Source organism: Zootoca vivipara, chromosome Z2 (assembly GCF_965207765.1).
Source record: "Zootoca vivipara chromosome Z2, rZooViv2.hap1.1, whole genome shotgun sequence".
In the NCBI taxonomy this organism is placed as follows: domain Eukaryota; kingdom Metazoa; phylum Chordata; class Lepidosauria; order Squamata; family Lacertidae; genus Zootoca; species Zootoca vivipara.
Window position 1 is genome coordinate 29,459,065 of NC_142585.1, and position 22,495 is coordinate 29,481,559.

The following is a 22,495-nucleotide window of genomic DNA, read 5'->3' on the forward strand; positions in this document are numbered from 1 at the left end:
CTCCTTCTTTGGAGGTCTTTAAGCAAAGGCTTGACAGGCATATGTCAAGAATGATTTGATGGTGTTTCCTGCTTGGCAGGGGGTTGGACTAGATGGCCCTTGTGGTCTCTTCCAACTCTATGATTCTATAATCATAGAATTGCAGAGTAGAAAGGTACTTCAAGGGATGCAATGCAGAAATCTCGACAAAAGCATCCATGACAGATGACCGTCCAACCTTGGCTTAAGACACTATCAAACAGCTCTTACTGTCAGAAAGTTCTTCCCGTTGTTTGGTCAGAATCTCTTCTTCCAATTTGAATCCATTGGTTTGGGTACTACCCTCCAGAGTACAGAGAAAACAACCTTCCATCTTCCATGTGGCAGCCAGACCGTTATCATCTCTTCTGTGTCTCTTCTCTAGCCTAAACATACCGAACTCCCTCAACCATTCCTAAGGCTTGGTTTCCTGAACCTGTCCTCTGCACATGTTCCAGCTTGTCAATATCCTTCTTAAACATCAGACATAAATATTTATTTCCTAAATGATCATATCCTGACCTGCACACAGTACTCTCAGTGTAGTCTAACCAAGGTAAAGTCACGGACGACTCTGGGGCTGCGGCGCTCATCTTTACTTCCCTTGATTGGGATACTGTACCTCTGTTGATGGTAGCATTAGCTTTTTTTGCTGCTGCATCCCATTCATGTTCAGCTTATGGTCTAATAAGACTCCTAAATCCTTTTCACATGTACTACTGGTAAGCAGGGTGTTCCCCATCTTATATTTCTGCAGCTGGTTCTTCCTGCCTAAGTGAAGCGCCTTACATTTGTCCCTACTGAAATTGTGTTAGTTTGCATCCAGCTCTCAAATCTGTTAAGGTCATATTGAATCCAGATTCTGTCTTCAGTGGCGTTTGCTACCCGCATTCCAGTTTGGTGCCATCTGCAAATTGGATAAGCATCCCTTCAATCGAAGTTGTTTATAAAGATGCCGAACAACGGGCCCAGGACATAACCCTGCAGCATCCCATTTGTCCCTTTTCTCCGGGGTGAGGAACCATTAGTGAGCAATCTTTGGGTTTGGACAGTTAACCAGCTACAAATTCGCCTAAAAGTTAAGCTCATCCAGACTACATTTTGTCACAACACCTGTTGGAAACCACCAGGATAATTTGGCTTGCATGATGTACTTCAGGTCTTTGATCAAGGTCCTGCTTTTATTTCATTGGTATTCATTTTTGCCTCTCATTGGTATATCTTATATACGGTGCTAATGCTCCTGCTCTTTTGCTTTGGAGGAGGGGGAATTCTTTATGTTCTGGTTTGCTCTCTGTACAACTGAAAAACTAATAAAAATATATTTTTAAAAAATATATTTCCTCTAGTTCATCCCAATCCGAAACAGAACATTGTACCAATGTAATTCATTCAAACAGCGGAAGTAAGAGGCCTTTTCAAATAGTTGCACCCAACCTGGTGCTCTCCTGATGTTTTAAGGTTACAACTTCCCTCAGCCAAAGCCAGCTTGGCTCTTTTGGAAGGGAGTTGCCAACACCTGCATCCAGAAAATATGTGGCAGCAGGGTTTTTGCAGCCTCAAACATCTGGAGAGCACAAACTGTCCTAGAAACGGGTCCAACCTGCGATTTCCCAGTACTAATCAGATGTTTTTTTTTGTTGTTGTTGTCTTTATCTATCTGCCAGGCTTAAACAAACAAGTCTAGATAATTTGCCTGTTGTTAACATATGTCCCCACCATGTCCTCCAAAGGCTAAGAATTATAAGCAAGACTATAGAAGTGTACAAGAATAACCAGATGCACATAACAGTGTGAAGATAATGTGCATGATAGCCCGGGGGTGCGGGGGGAGAAGAAACGCACTACCAACTCTGTTGCATCTCAAAACATTTATTTAGGAGCTAACATTGCAGTTGACACCTGTATTTTCCCTCCACCTTGTGGTACTGTGCAAAGGTGAGAAGCAGCAGTAGCTAAACAAGCTTTTGAGATTGAATGAAGAAATTTGCTTTGAGGTACTGACAACTAGTAGAGGAACTTGGCCTTGGTAAAAAGGCAAAAATATATAAATATATCCACTCTAAATATCACAAAAACCATTTAACACTACAGTAGTTCAGGTGGGGCAACAGTCAACATCAGGTAAACTGCAGACAAGAACCATTTTAACGCTGCTGTAAATCTTCCAGGTTACTTTATCTGACGCTGCTGCCAGTACAAACATAGAAGCGCTGCAGTGGTTGCTTTAAGGGCTGTGCACAGGAACATGTCAGGGAGGAGCTCTTATTCATCCCACGCTCTCCATCTACTGCTACACGCTGCTCAGAGCAGCCACACCAGGAAGAACTTTACCTGCACAGCATAAGAGAGACAAACACATATAAATATGCATCATGGAACACCTTTTAACACATCTATTAAGAATCTATAAAGGATGGTACATGGAAACTGGCTTTGGCTGACACTTTAATGACTGCCTTACCTCAGGCAGGTGCATTTGCTGTACTTTTCTGGCATCTGCTAAAAACATTATTGTTTAGACAAGCCTGTCCAGATGTTCAGAAAGTTGATGTGTGTTTTAACCTGTCTTCATTCTATTGTTATTTTTCTTCTACTAAAATAGATGTAAAAGCTTGACAGGTGCTTTCACATAGCACCAGAAACAGGTTTTTTTTTCCAGAACAGCAGAGTAATCCAATGCCAGACTTCTCAGAGGTTTGTTGTTGTTTAGTCGTTTAGTCATGTCCGACTCTTCGTGACCCCATGGACCATAGCAGAGGTTAGCCTCTTTTAATTCAAAGAGGTTAGCCTCTTTTAATCCAATAATAAAACATATTCCCAGATAAATGTGCTTTAAAATGTGCTTTAAACCCTAAGATTATTTTATTTTTTCTCTGAATTCCTGATACACATCTTGCACTATGCGACTTAGTTAATATCATTAAGTTTGCTACTGGGGTATTAGTCAGGATTTTGAAAAACTTTAAATGCTGATCTGTATAGAAAGCACAGTCACAGTCCTGAAGGTGGACAGATAATAAAGTATGGAAATTGCCTCAAGTGCTGAAAGCTCTCCATGAGCTTTTAAAGAGGCTTGTTATCATTCTGGAGCAGACTGGGGGTAAGAATGAGGCAGCAGTAGCTGATCTAAAAGCCACTTAGTGAAAGGCAAGGTCTTTTGACACACTCAGGTGACTGCTATTATTTATTGCCTTTCTATCCCCCCTGTCCTCCATGATTCTCTTCCCTCTCCATTTTATCCTACAACCACCCTGTGAGGTGGGTTAGACTCAGTAACTGGCCCAATCAAGGTCACCCAGTGAGTAAGGATTTGAACCTTGGTCTCCCAGGTCCTTGTCCAACACTGACCACTACACCATACTGCCTTTCTAGACCACACAAGCTAGGATTAAAATAGAAACCCACTGGCCTCATAGGTTTTCATGGAGTTGAGCATTAGATGAGAAAATAACTCATAAATTACATGTTGCCAAAGGCTCAGAGGACCCTGAAAAACCCTATGCTCTTTGGTGGGATTGTATCTTATTTACAATGAATAGACACACACGACTCCCTCTCCATGGTACATTGATGGCCTTAAGTACTCTATTTACCTAAGTCTCCTCTAGATATACAGTGGTACCTCTGGTTGTGAGCGGGATCCGTTCCGGAGGCCCGTTCGCAACATGAAAAGGCCGCATCCTGAAGCGCTAAATCTGCGCACGCGCATGACGCAATTCTGCGCATGCGCCAAACCCAGAAGTAACCCGTTCTGGGACTTCCGGGTTCGGCGCATCCGTAACCTGAAAAGACGTAGCCCACAGCAGACGTAACATGAGGTATAACTGTACTGCATTTCTTTTTTGTATTTGTACAACCTATTATTTTTATTGTATTGTTTGATGTACTCCAATACAAAATTATTTTTTAACGAATTCTGCAATCTGTGACTTTTTATCCAATTCCTTTCTCCCCAGTCTTAAGCTGCCTAACGATTCTTCTACAATTAAGGAAAAGGAGTTTGGTGCAATTTAAAACTCTGAAGTTTAGTGCCACTTAGCAACGCCTACATTTCCCAAAATGTCTTCCTTTGGTGCGTATGCCATTGCAGGTCTCCTTTTACTGGTCTGCATTCTTTCATTTCTCCACTACTTCCTAGGCAACATAAACAAAGCCCTTTCAGAACATAACTTTTGGTAACAACAGCTGACGAGTCCAGGGACCTCCCTGTCCAATAACCTTAAGAGGAGCAGCTACTCTTCCTGCTCTCTCTTACATTCAAGTCTTTCACTGGGAATAATCTGCTGCTTTTTTGTCAGGAAAATTAATGTATCAATACTTTTGAAATATTAAGATTTATTTTTATTGTATTGTATATGCATCTGTTTATTCTTGAGAGCCTTTGGGCTGAAAGGGGAGGTTGGGTGGCCATCTGTCGTGGGTGCTTTAGCTGAGATTCCTGCATTGCAGGGGATTGGACTAGATGACCCTTGAGGTCCCTTCCAACTCTACAATTCTAAAGAAACAAACAGTAGCATAACATGACATTGATTTTCTTTAGCCACTTGGCCCTGGTCTTTGAAGAGTAATCATTTGTGTGGGTAGCTGTAAGCATGACCTAGGTACAAAAAAGCATACAAGCAAAATTAATCCCCTGGACATCTTTAAGGAAGAGGGAAAAACACACTACCTTCTAGGAGTTCCAAGCTAGCACCACCTCCAGTGCTAACATGGCTAACTTTATCCTCGGTGTTCCATTTGGCACAGCATGTAGCAGTGTCTCCACCACCTGTTCAAGGAAACACAGTCAAGGAATCTGAAAATGGTTTTGGAAGCTTAACTGCGAGGTTGCCTTACCCCATACACTGGCACAGTGATAGGTGCCACATAATACTATTTGCATTTGTAAGAAACTGGTATTTTAGTGTGGCATTGGAACTCCCTGACTATAGATATCAGGCAGGAGCCATTGCCATACTCTTTTTGGCGCCTGCCAAAAACGCCAAGTTCCTGACTATCATTCAAGGCACCCCAAGGGCACACTGGCTGAAAACCATTGCACTAAAGGGATTACCGGGGTGTGTGCTGAGAGGCAAGGAGGTCACTGGAGATTAAAATGACTATGAGACTTTGAAAGGCTGGTATCACTGGAGAAAGTTCAGTTAAATAGTTTTAATTGGATTTTGAATAAATGCGCAATTAATTGTTACTATTTTGAATTGCATTGTTACTATCGTTGTTAGTGGGTTGTAGAATCTGCTTTTTTGAATAATGTTAAATCAGTTAGGGTAGGGGCAGGGGTACTGGGTATGAATTTGTGAAACCAAGGGGGTGGTGGCCCCAAAATGTTTAGGAACCACTGGCTTAAAAGCTCAGTCCCAGAGTCTGACCTTGTATAAGGAAACTTCTTAAACCCTACTTACGAAAGGGGGGGGAATCAAGTATTCGAAAAGACTGTAAAACTATTCATTTGAACTGGAGAAGATGACGAATGGTGGCTCTTACCAATAATGGTGATGGTGCCTTTGGATGTAACTTCCACAACTTTATCCATCACAGCTTTGGTTCCTTTAGAAAACTTGTCCCACTCAAAGACACCGACTGGACCATTCCACACAATCAGCTTGGCCCTGCCCACAGCTTCCACAAACAGCTTAATGCTTTCAGGACCACAATCCAAACCCTAGGATCAAAAAGGGGAGGGTGGAAGCTGTTCAGCAATTGCACCAGAAAGATCAAAGAAGTAGAAGAGCTCCTCACCCCCCCCTCAACCAACCAACCAACCAACCTCTCTCCAGTCTTTAAACCAGAATTCTCCACGCGGGTGCCCTTTGATGCTTTCAACTGCAACTCCCATCAACCCCATGCTATCTGGAGATGATGGGAGCTGTAATCCAAAGCATCTGCAGGGAATCAAGAGTTAAACCTACCATCCATCCATCAGGGATCCCAGAGGCCACAGTGGCTTCTCCAGTGTTAGCATTCTCATCAAATTTATCTGCAGTGATGAAGTCAACAGGCAAAGTGATGCGTACACCATTCTTCTCTGCTTTTGCCATCAGGTCCTTGACTATTTTTGATCCTTCTTCATCATACAAAGAGTTGCCAATCTGGAAGCAGAAGAGAATGCACTATGCAGCTATCTATAGATGTTTATGTAGATTGCTACAAAGCAAATCAGAATCTCAAAAGCAAGGTATTTATTATTATTAAATCCAAGTGACATCAATAGATAATATGGGTATGTTAAAGAAACTGTAACTAACAGAGGACAGAGAATTACAGTAATGCAACCTCTTAACTGCTGCCAGGATTATTATGTGTCAAAACGGGGGAGGGGGGAAAGATAACAAGAAAATCAACCTAGAGGAAACTAAAACCTAGGACCTAGTATTATTATTATTTATCAAATTTATATACTGACATCTGTAAATCTCAGGGCGGTTCACAATATAAAATTACAATATGAAACCCACAAAATACTTTAAAAATATAAGAAAAAAGCAACAATTCCCCCTACCATAACACATTTAAAAGAGCATTAGATTTCAATCAGCCGAAGGTCTGGGTGAAGAGGAATGTTTTTGCCTGGTGCCTAAAGTATAACTGAAGGCACATGGTAAGTAACCATGGTTAAGCTTACATAGTTAAAACCAAACAGGGCAGGTAACAAACAAATGTCTTCATCGAGAAATGAAGTCTTTTAAAGCTTGTGTTCTCTGGAAGGTTTAGACTACAATTCCCATCAGCTTCAGCCAGCACAGCCATATGATGCTGGGGCGGATGGAAGTTGCAGTCCACAACACATGGAAGACACCAGCTTGGGGAAAGGTTATATAGAAACAGTCAAGAAAACATAATAAGCATCTTTCATTGCCCAATTTATATATAGCAGACACTGCATGTTGCATACCTTCATGTTTTTGAGCACTTTAAGGAAGGTAAAAGCCATTCCACCACCGATAATCATCTCATTGACTTGATCCAGCATGTTTTTGATCAGCTGAATCTTATCCTGAACTTTAGCGCTGATGAACAGAACGAGGGTAGGGAAAGCAGAAGAAAACTGTGAGTTAATGCACCACTTTAGTTCATTAGCAGGGTTGTAGACAAGCCTACTATTGCCCAGTTTCACTTGTTATCAGTACATAATACAGAAAAATAAATATTAGCTGCCAAGTATCCCGTTTTTCATGGGAAACCCCCGGATTTTAATCCGAATCCCACTGTTCTCCCGAATGGAGAAAAATCCCAGAAATCCCCCAGATTTCCTACCTGCCAGGGAGCCTCCATTTTGGGTGCCGCTCTTCCCATGTGTGGGCACCGGAAATTGGGCAGAGCGGCACCGGAAGTCGCTTCTACGTAGAAGCGACTTCCGGTGCCGCTCTGCCAGATTTCCGGTGCCCACACATGGGAAGAGCAGCCCCAGAAGTTGCTTCTACGCAACATCTGGTGCCACGCTGTTGCTGATCCCGCATTTTTCAGTGGGAGACTTGGCAGGTATGAAATAAATACAGAAAATAAATAAATACATAATTATTGATGAATCTTGATAAGAGGGGGGAAATGATGAAGTCACATGTATTGATACTTATGTAGGATAATCTAGGATTTCTCTTAAAGCAAAAAAGGGGATAAAGTTACAAGTGTTAGAAGCCCCCTCTCCACCCCTGCCTGGGAGAAAAAAAATCGAGCTTTGGCTAATGATTTTAATGTGTATCTATAAACACAACTACAGGAGGTACCCAACATTTATTAAGTATGTGGTATGGTTGGACTCTTGTTCCAACTTCTTCCACTGCATTGGATGTTACTAGGATTTAATCTCATTTTACAGAAGCATGAAGCAATTTAACTCAAAGCAAAACAGGAAAAGTTGCAGCAAAGTGGGAAGGGAAATACTCAGGGTCTCCAAAGCTACCCACTCTAGTGTGCTGCTCCCCCCAAAACAGATTCTGAACAAGGCACTGTCTTGTTTTTATTGATTGTATGTAAGCCACTCAGCGAGTGGCACTGTGGTCTAAACCACTGAGCCTAGGGCTTGCCAATCAGAGGGTCGGTGGTTTGAATCCCCGCGACGGGGTGAGCTTGTCGCTCAGTCCCTGCTCCTGCCAACCTAGCAGTTCGAAAGCATGTCAAAGTGCAAGTAGATAAACAGGTACCGCTCTGGCGGGAAGGTAAACGGCGTTTCCGTGCATTGCTCTGGTTCGCCAGAAGCGGCTTTGTCATGCTGGCCACATGACCCGGAAGCTGTACGCCAGCTCCCTCGGCCAGTATCGCGTGATGAGCGCCACAACCCCAGAGTCGGTCACGACTGGACCTAACGGTCAGGGGTCCCTTTACCTAAGCCACTCTGGGAACCTCTGGTTAAGAACTTAATTCGTTCCGGAGGTCTGTTCTTAACCAGAAACTGTTCTTAACCTGAGACACCACTTTAGCTAATGGGGGCTCCTGTTGCTGCCGTGCGGCGGCAGCATGATTTCTGTTTTCATCCTGAAGCAAAGTTCTTAACCCGAGGTACTATTTCTGGGTTAGCAGAGTCTGTAACCTGAAGCGTTTGTAACCCGAGGTACCACTGAAAATAGTTATTTCTAAAAGACATTATACGCTACAATTGTACCTTGGTTTTTGAACAGAATGCGTTCTGGAAGTCCGTTCAACTTCCGAAGCGTTCAGAAACCAAGGCGCGGCCTCCGATTGGCTTCCAATTGTGCAGGTTCGTCGGAAACAATAGCAGAAGCAGCATCGGACATTCAGCTTCCAAAATAAGTTTGAAAACCGTAACACTCACTTCTGGGTTTTGATTGTTCAGGAACCGAAATGTAAGAGTACCAAGGCATTCAACAAGTACCAAGGTACAACTGTACTGGTAGCACTGGTTAATAGGAACACAGGAAATGACTCGCTTGGGTTCATTAATGTCAGAGTTCACTGGTCATATTCACTGGTCAATCTAGCAGAGTGTACTCTCCAAGGACTGGCAGGAACTCTCCAGGATTTCAAAAAGGGTTCTCTCTCAGCCCTACTTGGAAATGATAGGACTAGACTAGACTTTCATTATGCAAAACACGTGCTCTGTAATGATTAAATTTATCACCCACCTTCTCACCAGTTGGTTTCATTTGACACCCACAATAATGGGCTGACCATATGTAGAGTCTACAGTCCTACCTCCGTTCAATTTCCGAAATGTTCGGAAACCAAGGTGCGGCTTCTGATTGGTTTCCGATCGCGCAGGTGCACTGGAAACAATAGCGGAAGCCGCACCGGATGTTCAGCTTCCAAAAAGTCCCAAAAGCGGAACACTCACTTCCGGTTTTTAATCGTTCGGGAGCTGGAACATTTGACTCCCAAGGGAGGTGAGGTACAACTGTACACCCTGCAGTTTTAGGTAAGAGATTTAAACAGTACATCTGCTGTTTTTAACATTATGAATCTAGTTGGCATAATGTTTAAAACTGGGGGAAGCAGGCTTACTCCCAACCTCCACGTTTTGGACTATAAGTCCCATCATTCCCAGTCAGCACAGGAAAGGCTGGCCTTTGGCAACACCATTAGGAAATTTAATGGATTTCTGGTAGCAGCAGCACAGCAAATGAACAGAGATGGGTCAAGTCAGGGCTGCAAGGCTACTGTGTTTTCTATTATTCATTGTTGCATGCTTGCCCCCCCAGAGGGGCCTTTGCTCAGCTTCAAAAGCTGGCTTTGTTTTTGCAGGGAAGAAAGGAACAGAAGGATTTTGTCATCAAAGCAGCTCAGGTCTTTGTACTTTATCATACACATCTTGAAAGCTGTAATTGGGGCAATCAGGAAGATTCAAAGCAGTGCCCAATAAGAATGAAATCTTAATTGCAATGCAGTCCTTGAGATTTGCATGAGGATTAAGATTTTGTATAACTACATTTGAGACAAGCTGCATTCTTAAAAAAACAACAACAACCCTGAAAAATGATTTAAAAACCCAATTTCATTTTTCTAAGCAAAGCCTGGGGAGGGGGGAATTCTAGACAAAAATGGCATGTTAGGCATAACATATAGAATTCTGGCATTTGACCACATGTTCTGAGACTGTACACCATCATCCATCACCATACTATGCCTCTTGGAAGCTGTAGGAGCTGACATGTATCCAGCTACAGTTCCTCATAGTTGCATAACGACAGGCAGTGTCAATTTACACACAGCACTGCTGAATACGGACTATGTTTGTACTTTAAACTTTGGTGGAAAGGTCACCACAGGCAGACATACAGATATGCTGATTTGGCCCATGACACAATATGCACTGACTGTACTCTACACTTTTATGTACTCTATTATGAACTGGTTTGAAAATGCCTTATTTATAGCCACATCAGAGAAACTGACCCACCAACTTCAGGTTCTCAGAGGGGAAGTGGGCCCATTTTTGTAGTTTAACAACACATTCAGGCAAATCTTATCCAAATGTGATTTCATGTGGTGTAGTTTTTGATTACAATATATGAGTTTTTGATCTGCTGTGTCTTATCTTGGAATACTGCCATATTGCCTTTTTTGCAAATTTCTTTTAATATTTTCTCCTTATCTTATACCTAATCATGCTCAAACATTTTTTCTTCTGACCACCCCTCTTTGTTAAATTGTTGGGGGTACTTCAGGCTTGTTTGTTATACATTTAATAAAATTTAAAAATATTATTTTAAAAAGAATGATTGAAATAGACATGGTATTGAGAATATGGAAGGTAAAACTATTTGCACAGCACAGTAAAACAATTATTTACAAGTTCACATAAAGGTAGAAGCAAACAACAATATAGGCAAATATATTTTGTCCGTACCCTCCCAGGATTGCTAGGAAGGGTCGCTCTGGGTTCTCTAGAGCTCTTGCAAAATACTCCAGTTCTTTCTTCATCAGGAAACCAGCAGCTTTGTGAGGCAGATTGACACCTACCATGGAACTGTTACATTGGGAGAGAAAATATACAAATCAGCCAATAAAAATGAGTTCCACTGTTGTTGTTTTGATGCTACAACACCCTTCAAGTCCACAACTGTGCAAATATGGTGGCGCTGTGGGTTAAACCACTGAGCCTAGGGCTTGCCGATCAGAAGGTCAGCAGTTCAAATCCCCGCAACACAGTGAGCTCCCATGGCTTGGTCCCTGCTCCTGCCAACCTAGCAGTTCGAAAGCACATCAAAGTGCAAGTAGATAAATAGGTACCACTACAGCGGGAAGGTAAACAGCTTTTCCATGTGCTGCTCTGGTTCGCCAGAAGCAGCTTAGTCATGCTGGCCACATGACCTGGAAGCTGTACACCGGCTCCCTCGGCCAATAATGCGAGATGAGCGCTGCAACCCCAGAGTCGGTCACGACTGGACCTAATGGTCAGGGGTCCCTTTACCTTTACACAACTGTGTAAAAAGGCATGCTACTTCAGAAGTCCACATAAAAAATTGATGTGTTGACAAATAAAAGAGCAAACATAAAAAATTTAACCAGTGTGTCACAGCATGGAAGACCAAACGTACAAAGATACACTGCAGCTCCAAAAAAGAAGCATTCTCCACCTTGTGAGCTCCATCATTCTTGAGAATAAAGGTTCTATATAGTCTTAAATGAGCCAGGCATTTGCATATACTGGTGGCACTGTGTGACCTCAGAAGTTAAACCATGCCTTGTATCACAAAATAGTTGAGCTCTTCCATCTACATACTTTCAGTTTATGAGGTAACAGAAGTTCAGAGCTTTTTTTCTGATCTAACAGGCACATGACCTGCAGATTCTGTAAAGAACTCCCCCCCCCTCTTTTTTTTACATTTTCAATATGGAACACCCATTTTATGCTACTGGGTGAAATTCTAGCAAAAGGGAAGTGAAAAGATCCATCAGCAGAGTTTTGCTTTGTTAAATGAAGGATGGTTTTTAGAGGTTGCATGGCAACACCTGAAAGTTATTTCTGCAACTTGACAAAGGATATAGACTGAAAACATTTGCATGACAGAAACACACTTCTCATACCTTGGCAAACTTAAGTTTTCAAAACTGAATCAAAGAGTATCCAAGGTCTATGGCAGTCAAAAATTTCCATCCCACTGGGTGTCAATGTAATGCAGCTGCTTAGTAGAATATACAACTCAGCAGTTTGAGGAAAACTGAGTCCATATAAAGCTGTTTTCAGTCCATAAAGCAAACAATACTACATTGTTAATAAAGCAAATATCATTGTGTATTTCATAAAAGATCGAAAGGATTCTGTGATAATGGTGAGAATCCAAACCTAAAGATCTGTGGAATGGGTGCTGTTAAAGGTGCCACATAATTCTTTGTGTTGTACCCTGATACTCCCTGCCTACTCACATCAGGCAGGTACCTTTGCTATACTAGTATACTCTTTCCGGCTCATTCTTAAAACATTTTTGTTTAGGTGAGCCCATCTAGTCCTGCAGAAGTTACATGTGTTTCAATCTGTTTTTAGTTTATTAATTACCTGTTTTTACTGTCTTTTATTGATCATGTTAGTGTGTTTTTCTTCGTAAAGCACTTTGAGGATTCACAATACTCAAGAAGCATGTGCATTTTGTTAAAAGCCAGAGTCTCTGAAACAGACAGAAGCCCAGCTATGACAAAATAAAAGGCAGAGGCTTACATACCTATGAGCTCTGTGTGCAGTTCCAAAAGCATCATTGATATAAACATCTCCGAGTTTAGAAAGAGACACTCTGAAAGCATCCACCTTTGCAGAATCAGCCTTGATCTGGGAAGAGAAAGAGAATAAAAAACCCACCAGTTTTAGTTACTCTATCAATGGGCATTAGAAGCCACCAAATCACTGTTTAAATGGAATTGTTAACAGCTTTTCTTGGGGCATGGTAGGGAACCTTTCCATCCAGTAATCACAACAGTTGATCTCCTGGTATAAGATGTATTTTAAATGCCTCTGAGCACACTTGAAACTCTAATCTTGACAGCGGTATTAAAAAAATGGAAAGTGAATGCAGTACATATGAAAAGTACAAAAAATAAGGATGACAGGTGGGTTTTAAGCTTCATTAACATGCAATCAGCATTAAGCACTTCTGTACAGGTTGTTTCATTTATTTTATGTAGCAAACTTTATATACAGGTTGACTGCAATGAAACATCAAAACAGTTCTAGGAGAATGGGCCACATTTCTGTGTTGTTTATGAACTATGTACAGCAGAACAGCTCGTCGTATTGCTTCCACCATAAGGTGATTCTCATTCAATGCAAAAATTAGAGCTCTTCTCTTTTCTAGGCTAGTGAAAGCCATTCTGGAAGGGGTGAAGATTGTACTCTGGTAATGTTCATTATAAAAAAAATTAAGAAAGGATGTGACTCCCCTACTGCATCTTGAAAGAGCAAAACAGTTTGTTAATGAATCAGAATGAATGCACGCATTATATTTCCAACTTAAATTGTCTTTTAGATTTTTCTTTTATGCTGGTCTCAATGTAGGTGCTATGCTTTTGAGTTACCTTGTTAAGCAACCAATTAGTTTAATAAATGAATAAATAAATAAATAAGCAAGCTCTCTTCAGCCTTCTTGGCCAACACACAGAAAAGCAGTGTGGTGTAGTGGTTAGACTAGGAACTGGGATACCTGGGTTCAAATCGCTACTAGGCCATTGCCTGTCTGCCTAGCCTACCTCACAGCATTGTTGCAGGGATTAAATGAGCTCCTTGGAGGAAAATGTGGGATATAAATGAAATAAATAAATATCTTGTTCGTTCTTTGGTAGAGTTGTGCAGCTCAACCTGCCAAAGACTCTGCTCATATGGCAGTGGAGGTTGGGATCTTAAAAATAATCCTGTCTCAAGACTTGGAAGCAGCAGGAAACACTGCCAAGTAACAGTTGCATGCAGGCAGTACAGATCTGTAGCATTCCTCTAATCTTGAGGAGGGAAAAAAATCTATTATTATTATTGGTTTAAACTAATACAATCAATTGCTGCTTCATCTCCTCGGATGATCAGCTTTATGTACTTAGTTTAACTGTCTCTACTACAGCCAGTGGCAGCTAGCAGAATAGGAAGTATGTGCAATCCATTCTCCTTTAGCTCCTGATTAAGTCACCAGCACAGCACATAGGAGCAATGCATCTTAAGTGATTGCTGCAGCATTTCTAAGGCATCTGCTGTTTATTCCGCTCAGGCTTGTTAAGGCAGCCACCTTTCCTTTTGCTTCTCCAAGGTAACATACTAAAGCAGGAAAACAATGAGAAACAAGCCATACTTAAGGTGCGCAACCAGAGCAAATACTTAGCTTTTCTGTAATTTAAGATGGACACCCTCTCAAAAGATGAACTGCACCCAAATGGGCAATTCCAAATATTCTACATTCACTGAGGATTGTAGATAAGTAGTTTTATAACTGATTATATGCTGTTCACAATCTTTTTTCTTAATATTGGCAGCATAATTTTTTTGCTAGTACTGTAAATAATTACATTTCAGTGGGACAGGCAATACTATCCCAATATTTCAAGAATAGAAGAGAGATAGACACCAAAAAGGGAGGCCAGGGTCTTAAGGAAAAAAATGGGAGCAAGTGTTAAAAGTGTAAACACAGGTAACTTGACAGTTATTACTTTCGACTGGAGATGAGGACGAAAGGGTTGTGGCAAGAAGCTGAAATCTCTAAATTCAAGCTCTCCATCTTAAGAAGTTAATTTGCATGTACTTTTATAGCACAGTGTGGTGTTCTGTATCAAACTAAAAAAGGGTACTGTACTGTATATCACTGTGGCTGCATCAAAAGGGAGCCAAGACTCAAGTCTTAATGGGGTCAGAGGTGCTAAGAAAAGAAACCAAGTGGTCATGGCGACCTTCATTAAAATGTCAAGAGGTATGGATACCCAAGCGGCTGCCCAAGCAGACTGTAGCATCTGGATTCAAAGGTTTTGCCAGTCCCAGTTAACAGGGTTCAAACAGCCCATGAACAAAGCACAGCATTAACTGAGCAGAGAAGGGAAACATTCTTCTCACATGCTTAAACCTTAAACCCTTAAACTTGTGTTTCCCAAGCCAATTTAGACCGCCAACCCTTTGGTTCCAATAACTCCCCACCCTAAACTATAAAAAGCAGTACTCAAAACAGTGGTTTGCACAACCCACTAAGGAAGCGAATCACCCAGTAAGATTCAAAACGGTAATAATTAATTGTACATGTATTCAAAATCCAATTAAAATTACTTAGTGTAATTCGAATTGTTGATCTTGATCCAGCAATACTAGTTTTTCAAAGTCTGATTGTCATTTACACCAGCAGCCCACTGCCTATTAGCACCGTTACCCCCACAAGTACCACCCACTTTGGGTACCACACCCACTTTGGGTACCAAGAGGGTGGTTGGTATACACATGCTTTGGTGTCACCCCCTGAACATAACCCCTGCATAAAATGAATGCTACCTATATTGGTGCAAATAAAACCATATATCCCAAGGACACCAGTCACCACTGGCCTTCATTCCAATAAAATTGAACCTTGGAGAATCACCTAGAACCCCTGGATTCTCTCACCACTTGGGAGATTGGGGTGGCATATATCAATTTCTAGCTCTAACACCATCTGAGAGTAACTTTGTGGAAACATCTATATATGAGAGTGGCACAATTTAAGCACCCAGATGCGATGCAGTAGAGAAAGCAGAACTCAAGACGAGATGCCTCACCTTGTTCCCTGAAGCATCCTTTCCCTTCCCTTCCTCTTCTACATGGAATCGGAGGTTTTCCAGAAGAATGACTGAGCCAGTTGCAGGATTAGCGCAAGCAGCTTCCACCTCTGCACCCACACACTCATTCAGGAACATGACATCCCTGGAGACAATTCCCAGAAAAATGTATAGCTTCAGTTTACCAATTCTAAGGACGCTTCACAACAAATTCTCATTCAAAGCACCTCTTTCTAGTCAGTCTGTAATGTCATTGTGCCATACCTGTTTAGCAAAGCTTTGAGCTCTGCTGCTACTGGTTTCAATGAGTATTTGTCGGGCATAGGAACCCCATCAGGCCGTCCCAGGTGACTCATCAGCACCACAGACTTGGCTCCATTGTCCAAGCAATGCTTGATGCTTGGGACAGCTGCCTTGATTCTGCAACGAAAATAGAAGAACAGAAGGTTCCCACAGCAGTTCCTGCGACATCTAAGCTACATCAACAGATCATGGCTTTAAAGGAGAGATTATGCACATCAGCTACAGAATCAAGGGTTATTAGAATCAGGAAGTAATAGATCCCATTAGCCTCTTCATTCCTACCTCACCAAGGTAGAAATATCCTCCCTCATCAGCTGCTATGCCACACTAACTGTTCCCTACAATACAAACTGTCTTGGTCACTATCACTTTATCATGTGTGGGACTGTAACAAATGTTTCACTAGTCCTGTTAAAGATGGATCAGTTTGATACCATTAAAATCTTTGCAGTCATTTGCTTGCTTGGTGCACAGACTATCAGTTTGGTGCAAGAACTACTCAAAATGCAGAAATGCTGAAAATATAAGACAAAATAATAAAAAGCTCCTTTTGGGTGGTTGTGTTAAAAAGAAAAGGTTGTGGTGTCCACAGCAATGCCTAGTTAGCTACTCTGGCATGAATGTTCTGCAGCGGCTAACTTTTTAAAATCCTCATTCTCAATAAAATAATTTCTAATCCTGTTTTATCAATCCAGAGAAAAGAGGCACATCCAGCAGTTACAGAGGTCAGTAGGGCTTCTTGCTACTGGAACCACTGCCTGTAAGAGGGGACCTGCTTCAAGGGAGACAGGTCAGAGCTCCTAAGCACAGATCCTGCCTCAAGTTCTTCTCCCTGTTTGGCCCTGTCTTTCCGCTTTCTTTAAGGCAAAACCAGACACCAGCAATGGTCAAATTCAAAAATGTGTGTGGAGAAGCCTCTCCTCCCAAAGCACAATGAAAGTGTGAGCTGCTGGGAGAGCAATGGGACACCTCTCCTGCTCAAGACCACTCAAGCATTAGCAGGAAACATGAAGCTGGTATGATGAGTTGCCTTTAATCAGAGGCTATCTTGCTATCAACTCTGACTAGCAGTAGCTCCAAATAGAAAGCTGCCTTATACAGAGCCAGGCAATTGGTACATCTAAATCAGTACAGTATTGTCTATGCTAACTAGCAGCAACTCTCCAGGATTGTAGGAAGGGAGTTTTTCCCAACCCCACTTGGAGAAACCTTTGGGGTATGAACCTGGGAACTTCTGCTTGCAAGACCACTGAGCTTGCCCTAAATCTAGCTTGGCAGGACAGACTGAGCCCAAGACATGTTTCATACCATCAGTACCTCAGCATCTTACCTGGAAATGCCAGGGCATCAGTCCTGAAACCTCGTATGAGTAAAGTACTTCTTCTTCTTCTTTTTTTTTTACACTGAGTAACAGTCTACTAGCATCACTAAGTAAGGAATGACCAAGTATATGCCCTACTTGAAATTTGCAGGGGACACTTACCTTTGATTGTTGGTTATTTTGTTGTCCTTCATTGGAACATTGAAGTCAACCCTTTAAAAAAATGGGACAGAAATGTTTCAATGCAAGTAGTTGTTCACACCAACACAATTAATTACTGGGCACTGTAGTTAACAGCAAAAGCTGCACTTGGATGGGGTGAGTGCAGAGGGAGAGCTGTCACAGTACTACTCCCTTCCCCTGCTGAGTTGGTTGGTACAGCACTCAAAGGCTCTCAAATCCATGCAATGTCTTTTTTCTATACCAGGGATACAAATTTCAAAACCAGGGGTCAGTGGTGGATCAAAGACACCATGTGAACAAAAAAGCCTAACTGTGCTGAATCACTTTGGGTAAACCTGTTGCAAAAAAGGAGAAGGCTTGCAAAAGGGTTTTGCAAGAGCTGTCCTGTTTCAGAGGCTGCTTGAGTGAATTAATCCGCTTTCAGAGCCAGCATGGCATAATCGTCAGTGTGTCTGACTAGGAGACCAGGGCTTGAGTCTCCACTTGTCCATGAAGCTCACTGTCCCTCAATCCCACATCGTGGGATTGTTGTGGGGATAAAATGAAGGGGAAAACCATGTACACAACATAGAGCTCCTTGGAGAGAAAGGAAATTTTGCAAATGAGCAAATCACGCTGAGGCAGCTTCAACACTCATGAACAAGGCTATATAAGCCAGCTGTAATTCTTGCTGGAGGCTTCTGCCACTATTCAACCCCTAGGCAGGCAAAAGTTTAGAAATTCATTACTATGCAAATTAGAACACCAGAATGTTGTTGGGCCCCAAGTTTCATCAACTCCCAGTCAGCATGGGCAATGATGATGAAGGCTGCAGTCCAACAATACCCGTGTGTATGTCACAGGTTGGCCACTCCGGCCTAAAATAAAAGTGACCAGCTTTGAATATCTAAGTTATCAAGTATTAACAGAGATGCCCTTGACTAGAAAGCAATGGTTGAATTCAAAGAGAAAGGCAGAGAATAGGAGAAAAATGTTCCAATAACCATTCCATAACCAGGAATGGTAGGGGTTTGAGAGGCACAAAAGCCACCTAGACACAATATGAGATTTACAGGCAAGGTAAACACAGAGTCCAATCATCTTCAATATCTGTTATAATCCCTTGTTTTCCTTCACAAACTGCTTTAGCTATACTGTTGTAAAATAATAATAATCCGGGAAGGATGCAGCATATACCACATCTGAAGTACTTGCAGATCAAAGACTACCACCAGAGGCTTGGCTGTGACTATAGCAATGGGCTTTTATACAGAAAATCCAGGATCAAGTCACTTCTCAAGCTTGTATGATTGCCTTGGGTCAACCACTGTTTCTCTCTCCAACCTACCGTAAATACTCTGGGATGTTGCAATAACCATTTATTTATTTAACTACTGCCCCACTTTTGTGTAAACTACTGTTTTAGGTGCTGTACACAATCTCCCTGATCACAGATGCTTGACAATTCTAGCAAAATGTTATAAAATAAAACTTTTATTAAAAAAGATAATTCTAACAAAATTTTAGGGCTTGCATCACCTGGGATATCAAAAACAAGCACATAACATTTAGCAACAGGTAGGTCAGTGTCAGTGTTGGTCTGACGTAGTCAAAACAAAATAAAAAAATTCCTTCCAGCAGCACCTTAAAGACCAACTAAGTTTTTTATTTTGGTATGAGCTTTCATGTGCATGGTCTTTAAGGTGCTGCTGGAAGGAATTTTTTTATTTTGTTTCGATAACATTTAGCAAGCATTTGTCTCAAGCATTTAGCAACCACGTACAAGGTTTGGGTTTTATAAGAGGCCTGCTTGATTCAGCCAGCAGTGTACAAAACGTAGATTCAGTAGCAAACAGTGCTTCCAGAAACTCTTAAATCACATCCCTACGCATGGAGATTACTCAGCAAAGGCCTGCATGATGTAGCATGCCCCTGAGCAGGAAGAGCCTCAGAAGCCATTTCTACAAAGCATGCTGTGCCCCAAAGCAGGAAGAGACAGGAAGCCGTGTTGCATAATATAGCAACTGGCAGAACAGAACAGAACACATTACGATTAACAGGACTAGATTTTGTTTTAAGCGATTAACACAGGAAAAGGTGGTGTCAGGAATGTAAGATTTTTAGAATAACATTCCCCAAGTTTCAAAGGCAGGAAAGAAACCCAGGAACAATTCATTTCTTTTCTAGACTTCTCCATAAATAACGTGCTTCGGTATATAACATTCTGCTATCATTAAGTTAGATGGTAAATGTGGAGGACAGATGGGAGAATTGGACTGACGGCCACAGCATATAGAGGGTAAGCTTTTATTATGTATTTTGTGTTTTTATTTTGTATTTTTATGCTGTGAACTGCCCTAAGATCTTTGGATGAAGGGTGGCATACAAATCGAATGAATAAAATAAATAAATAGCTCCATGCTTTTGATGTTCTCATCATCCAGCTATAAATCAGACAGCAATTTAGAGCACAACACTGAACCAATGGAGATAATAAATTTAATGCACGAAGTAGGGTTATCACCTCACAGCCAGAATGAAATTCTTTTATCTTTGAAGATCTGGTACCTCAGTTACTGAGGGGGCACAGTGGAACAGAGTAAGCAGATAACTAAAGAGATGATAAAATCCAGAGTTTCCCTGCCTGAACTTTGCACCTATGTAGTTGTATCCATTGGCCTACATAAACACAAAGAGGCCATTGAACATCTCTACACAGGGTATCAAGTGGGAGGCTCACCAATCCCCTTATAGTTTGTGTGCAGCATGTGTCTTCACAGTGATTAAAGGTGGAGTCAAGTGACCAGACTGCAAGCTGGCAACTATTACCACAATGGAAGATGCTTGGAAAAGCAGGGTATGAATGAAAAAATGCCCATGATATTAAGGTCACTTGGTAATGCAAGTCTTTGGGATAGAACTATAAAAATGTAGAAAAGTGAAAGTGTTCCACTGAAAGTTTCACAAAGTTTAAGAGAGAAACTGTTGATATCTTCATGGAGGAAACTGAAATATGAATAACAAAATGAAATGCCCTTGCTAAACCTCAATGACCTTAAAAAAACCTGGAGACTTTTATAATACACATATACAAGGTTTGGAGACAATAAAAAATTCTCACACATTATGAGCAGCAAACTATTTCATAACAAATTTTCATGACAGTTTAAAGTATTTTTCTGGGGCTTAGAACTCAATACTGTACCTGAAATTAAAATACTTCCCTCAGCCCAGGATTCTAGTTTGGCTGACTTCTGCTTTTAATAAGGTAGTACTACAAAGTTTAGATGCAACTGATTTTTCCTCTTCTAATTTTGATTACCCTCCGTAGGCATACAATTCCTTAGCTTGGATTTTAGACTCCAGCCCCCACCTATGATCTCTTGGCAGGCTTGAAATAGTTTGGCATTTACAACCTTCCCTGTCAATCAAATTCTGGACTAAATGAAAATCCCTCTTTAATATTTCAATTAGTTGAAATAAATAGCTTAATTAAAGCACAATTCTGAAATTATAATATAATATGCATGAAAGTATAGTTCTATGCAATTTGCAACACCCAAAGGGATTCTGAAATGAAAATGAAGATCTTGCTTTGAAGTTGTTGTTGGTTTAATTGACTATAGGGAGCTCAGTATTACTTCTGGATAACGGAACCACCTACAACTCCTTTCCTGTACCTGACAAGAATCACTGCAATTCTTAGTCTTATTGCACAGGGTGGGATTGAAGCCAGCAAGCAATGAATAAAATAGGCATCTGCAAGTGTAAAAAGGTTTACTATGTGCATTCTGTATTAGCAACTTGTATAGTGATTTGTACAGTGATTATTAAGCACTGTTAGTATAAGTTAATACTTTCCTTTTAGAAGTCCTACCAAACATAATCACAGTCCAGTTCTCCCAGATTTGGACTAAAACAGCATAATCTTGTCCCCACTGTGTTCAATTATTTATAAGTGACCATATTCAGAATACACAACATAAGATGTGTAACATCTTAATTAAAACAGAAACTAGAGTTTTTATGGTTTCCTGTTCCTGTGACTTTATGGTTAGCACCTAAAAGGCAGCGCTTTACTACTTTCCTATACTGTAAAGGGTTTGTGCTAATCATTCCACAATACTGCTCCTTCCCACGTGGGTAACTATAGGCCTTAAGGCTATTTTGACTCCAAATTTGCAAATGGGGGGGAAACTGATATGCCATGTAAATATTCTGTGATGGCTGAAAAGTTCAGCAGCAGATGCAAGTCACTGTGTTGTAGTGTTTGAAGTGTTGCACCACGTAGGGCCTCTGGCAGCCCAGAGTTCAACTCCCTGCTCAGCCTTAAAGATCAATAGGTGACCTTGAGCCAGTCGCTGCCTCTCGGCCTAATCTACCACGCAGGGTTGTTGGGGGGATAAAATGAGGTTAGAGAAAACTACCTAGGTCTCTTCGGAGGGGCCTGGGTAAGGTGGGATATAAATACAACTGTTTCTCCTCCTAACATTCTCTGCTTCGCCAGTACTTAACTGAAAGCCTCAGTAAACGTTAACATAAAAATCAACTCAACCCATAACGGTTTATGTTCATTAACGTGCTAATTCTTACATCACTTGCTTTGCCACCACTTAATTGAAAACCTCAATACACATTGCACATATATAAATGCGAACAGATAAGCGAACCTCTCCCCCACCAAACCCTCTTGAAGATGCATTGCTTTCCCTCCCCCTCCCACCACCCTACCCCAGGCTACGCAGTTTTGCACCCAGCCTAGGCGGTGCAGGCCTACGACGAAAAAGAAGCAGCGAAAGCAGCTCACCGCATGACCACGCGCTTGCCCTTCACGTCCACTTTGTCCAGGGTGAGCTTGGTGGATAGAGACATTTTCGGAGCAGGAGCAAACAGACTGTAACCTCGTTCGCCGGCAGCAAGAGAAAGAGGCGGAGGGAGGACGAGCTAGCGCTGCTGCAGCCGGAGCGTATCGACCGGAGCCCCGCCTACCACCGGCTTCGGGATTGGCCGGGCAGCGTCACCCGCGCC

At 41.6% G+C, this 22,495-nt stretch overlaps 1 protein-coding gene across 1 annotated transcript; it reads right to left on the reverse strand.

The window, feature by feature from the left end:
• Positions 1-1,874: 1,874 nt before the first annotated feature.
• PGK1 (phosphoglycerate kinase 1) lies at positions 1,875-22,381 on the reverse strand. Its single transcript, XM_035113574.2, has 11 exons — positions 22,275-22,381; positions 17,468-17,518; positions 15,946-16,101; positions 15,682-15,826; positions 12,636-12,739; positions 10,823-10,942; positions 6,914-7,028; positions 5,931-6,110; positions 5,506-5,683; positions 4,691-4,789; positions 1,875-2,352 (listed from the first exon to the last, which is right to left on the reverse strand). The coding sequence occupies exons 1-11, from the start codon at positions 22,337-22,339 to the stop codon at positions 2,312-2,314; spliced, it is 1,254 nt and encodes a 417-aa protein (XP_034969465.1). The 5' UTR covers positions 22,340-22,381; the 3' UTR covers positions 1,875-2,311.
• Positions 22,382-22,495: the final 114 nt, after the last annotated feature.

What these genes read in the sequence shown, in the direction of transcription:
- PGK1 (XM_035113574.2), bottom strand. Translation starts at nt 22,339, where the DNA reads ATGTCTCTATCCACCAAGCTCACCCTGGACAAAGTGGACGTGAAGGGC. An exon ending in AAAATAACCAACAATCAAAG is followed by an intron (nt 16,102 to 17,467) that starts GTAAGTGTCCCC and finishes TTTTCGTTGCAG; the next exon opens with AATCAAGGCAGCTGTCCCAA. An exon ending in CTCAAAGCTTTGCTAAACAG is followed by an intron (nt 15,827 to 15,945) that starts GTATGGCACAAT and finishes AATTGTCTCCAG; the next exon opens with GGATGTCATGTTCCTGAATG.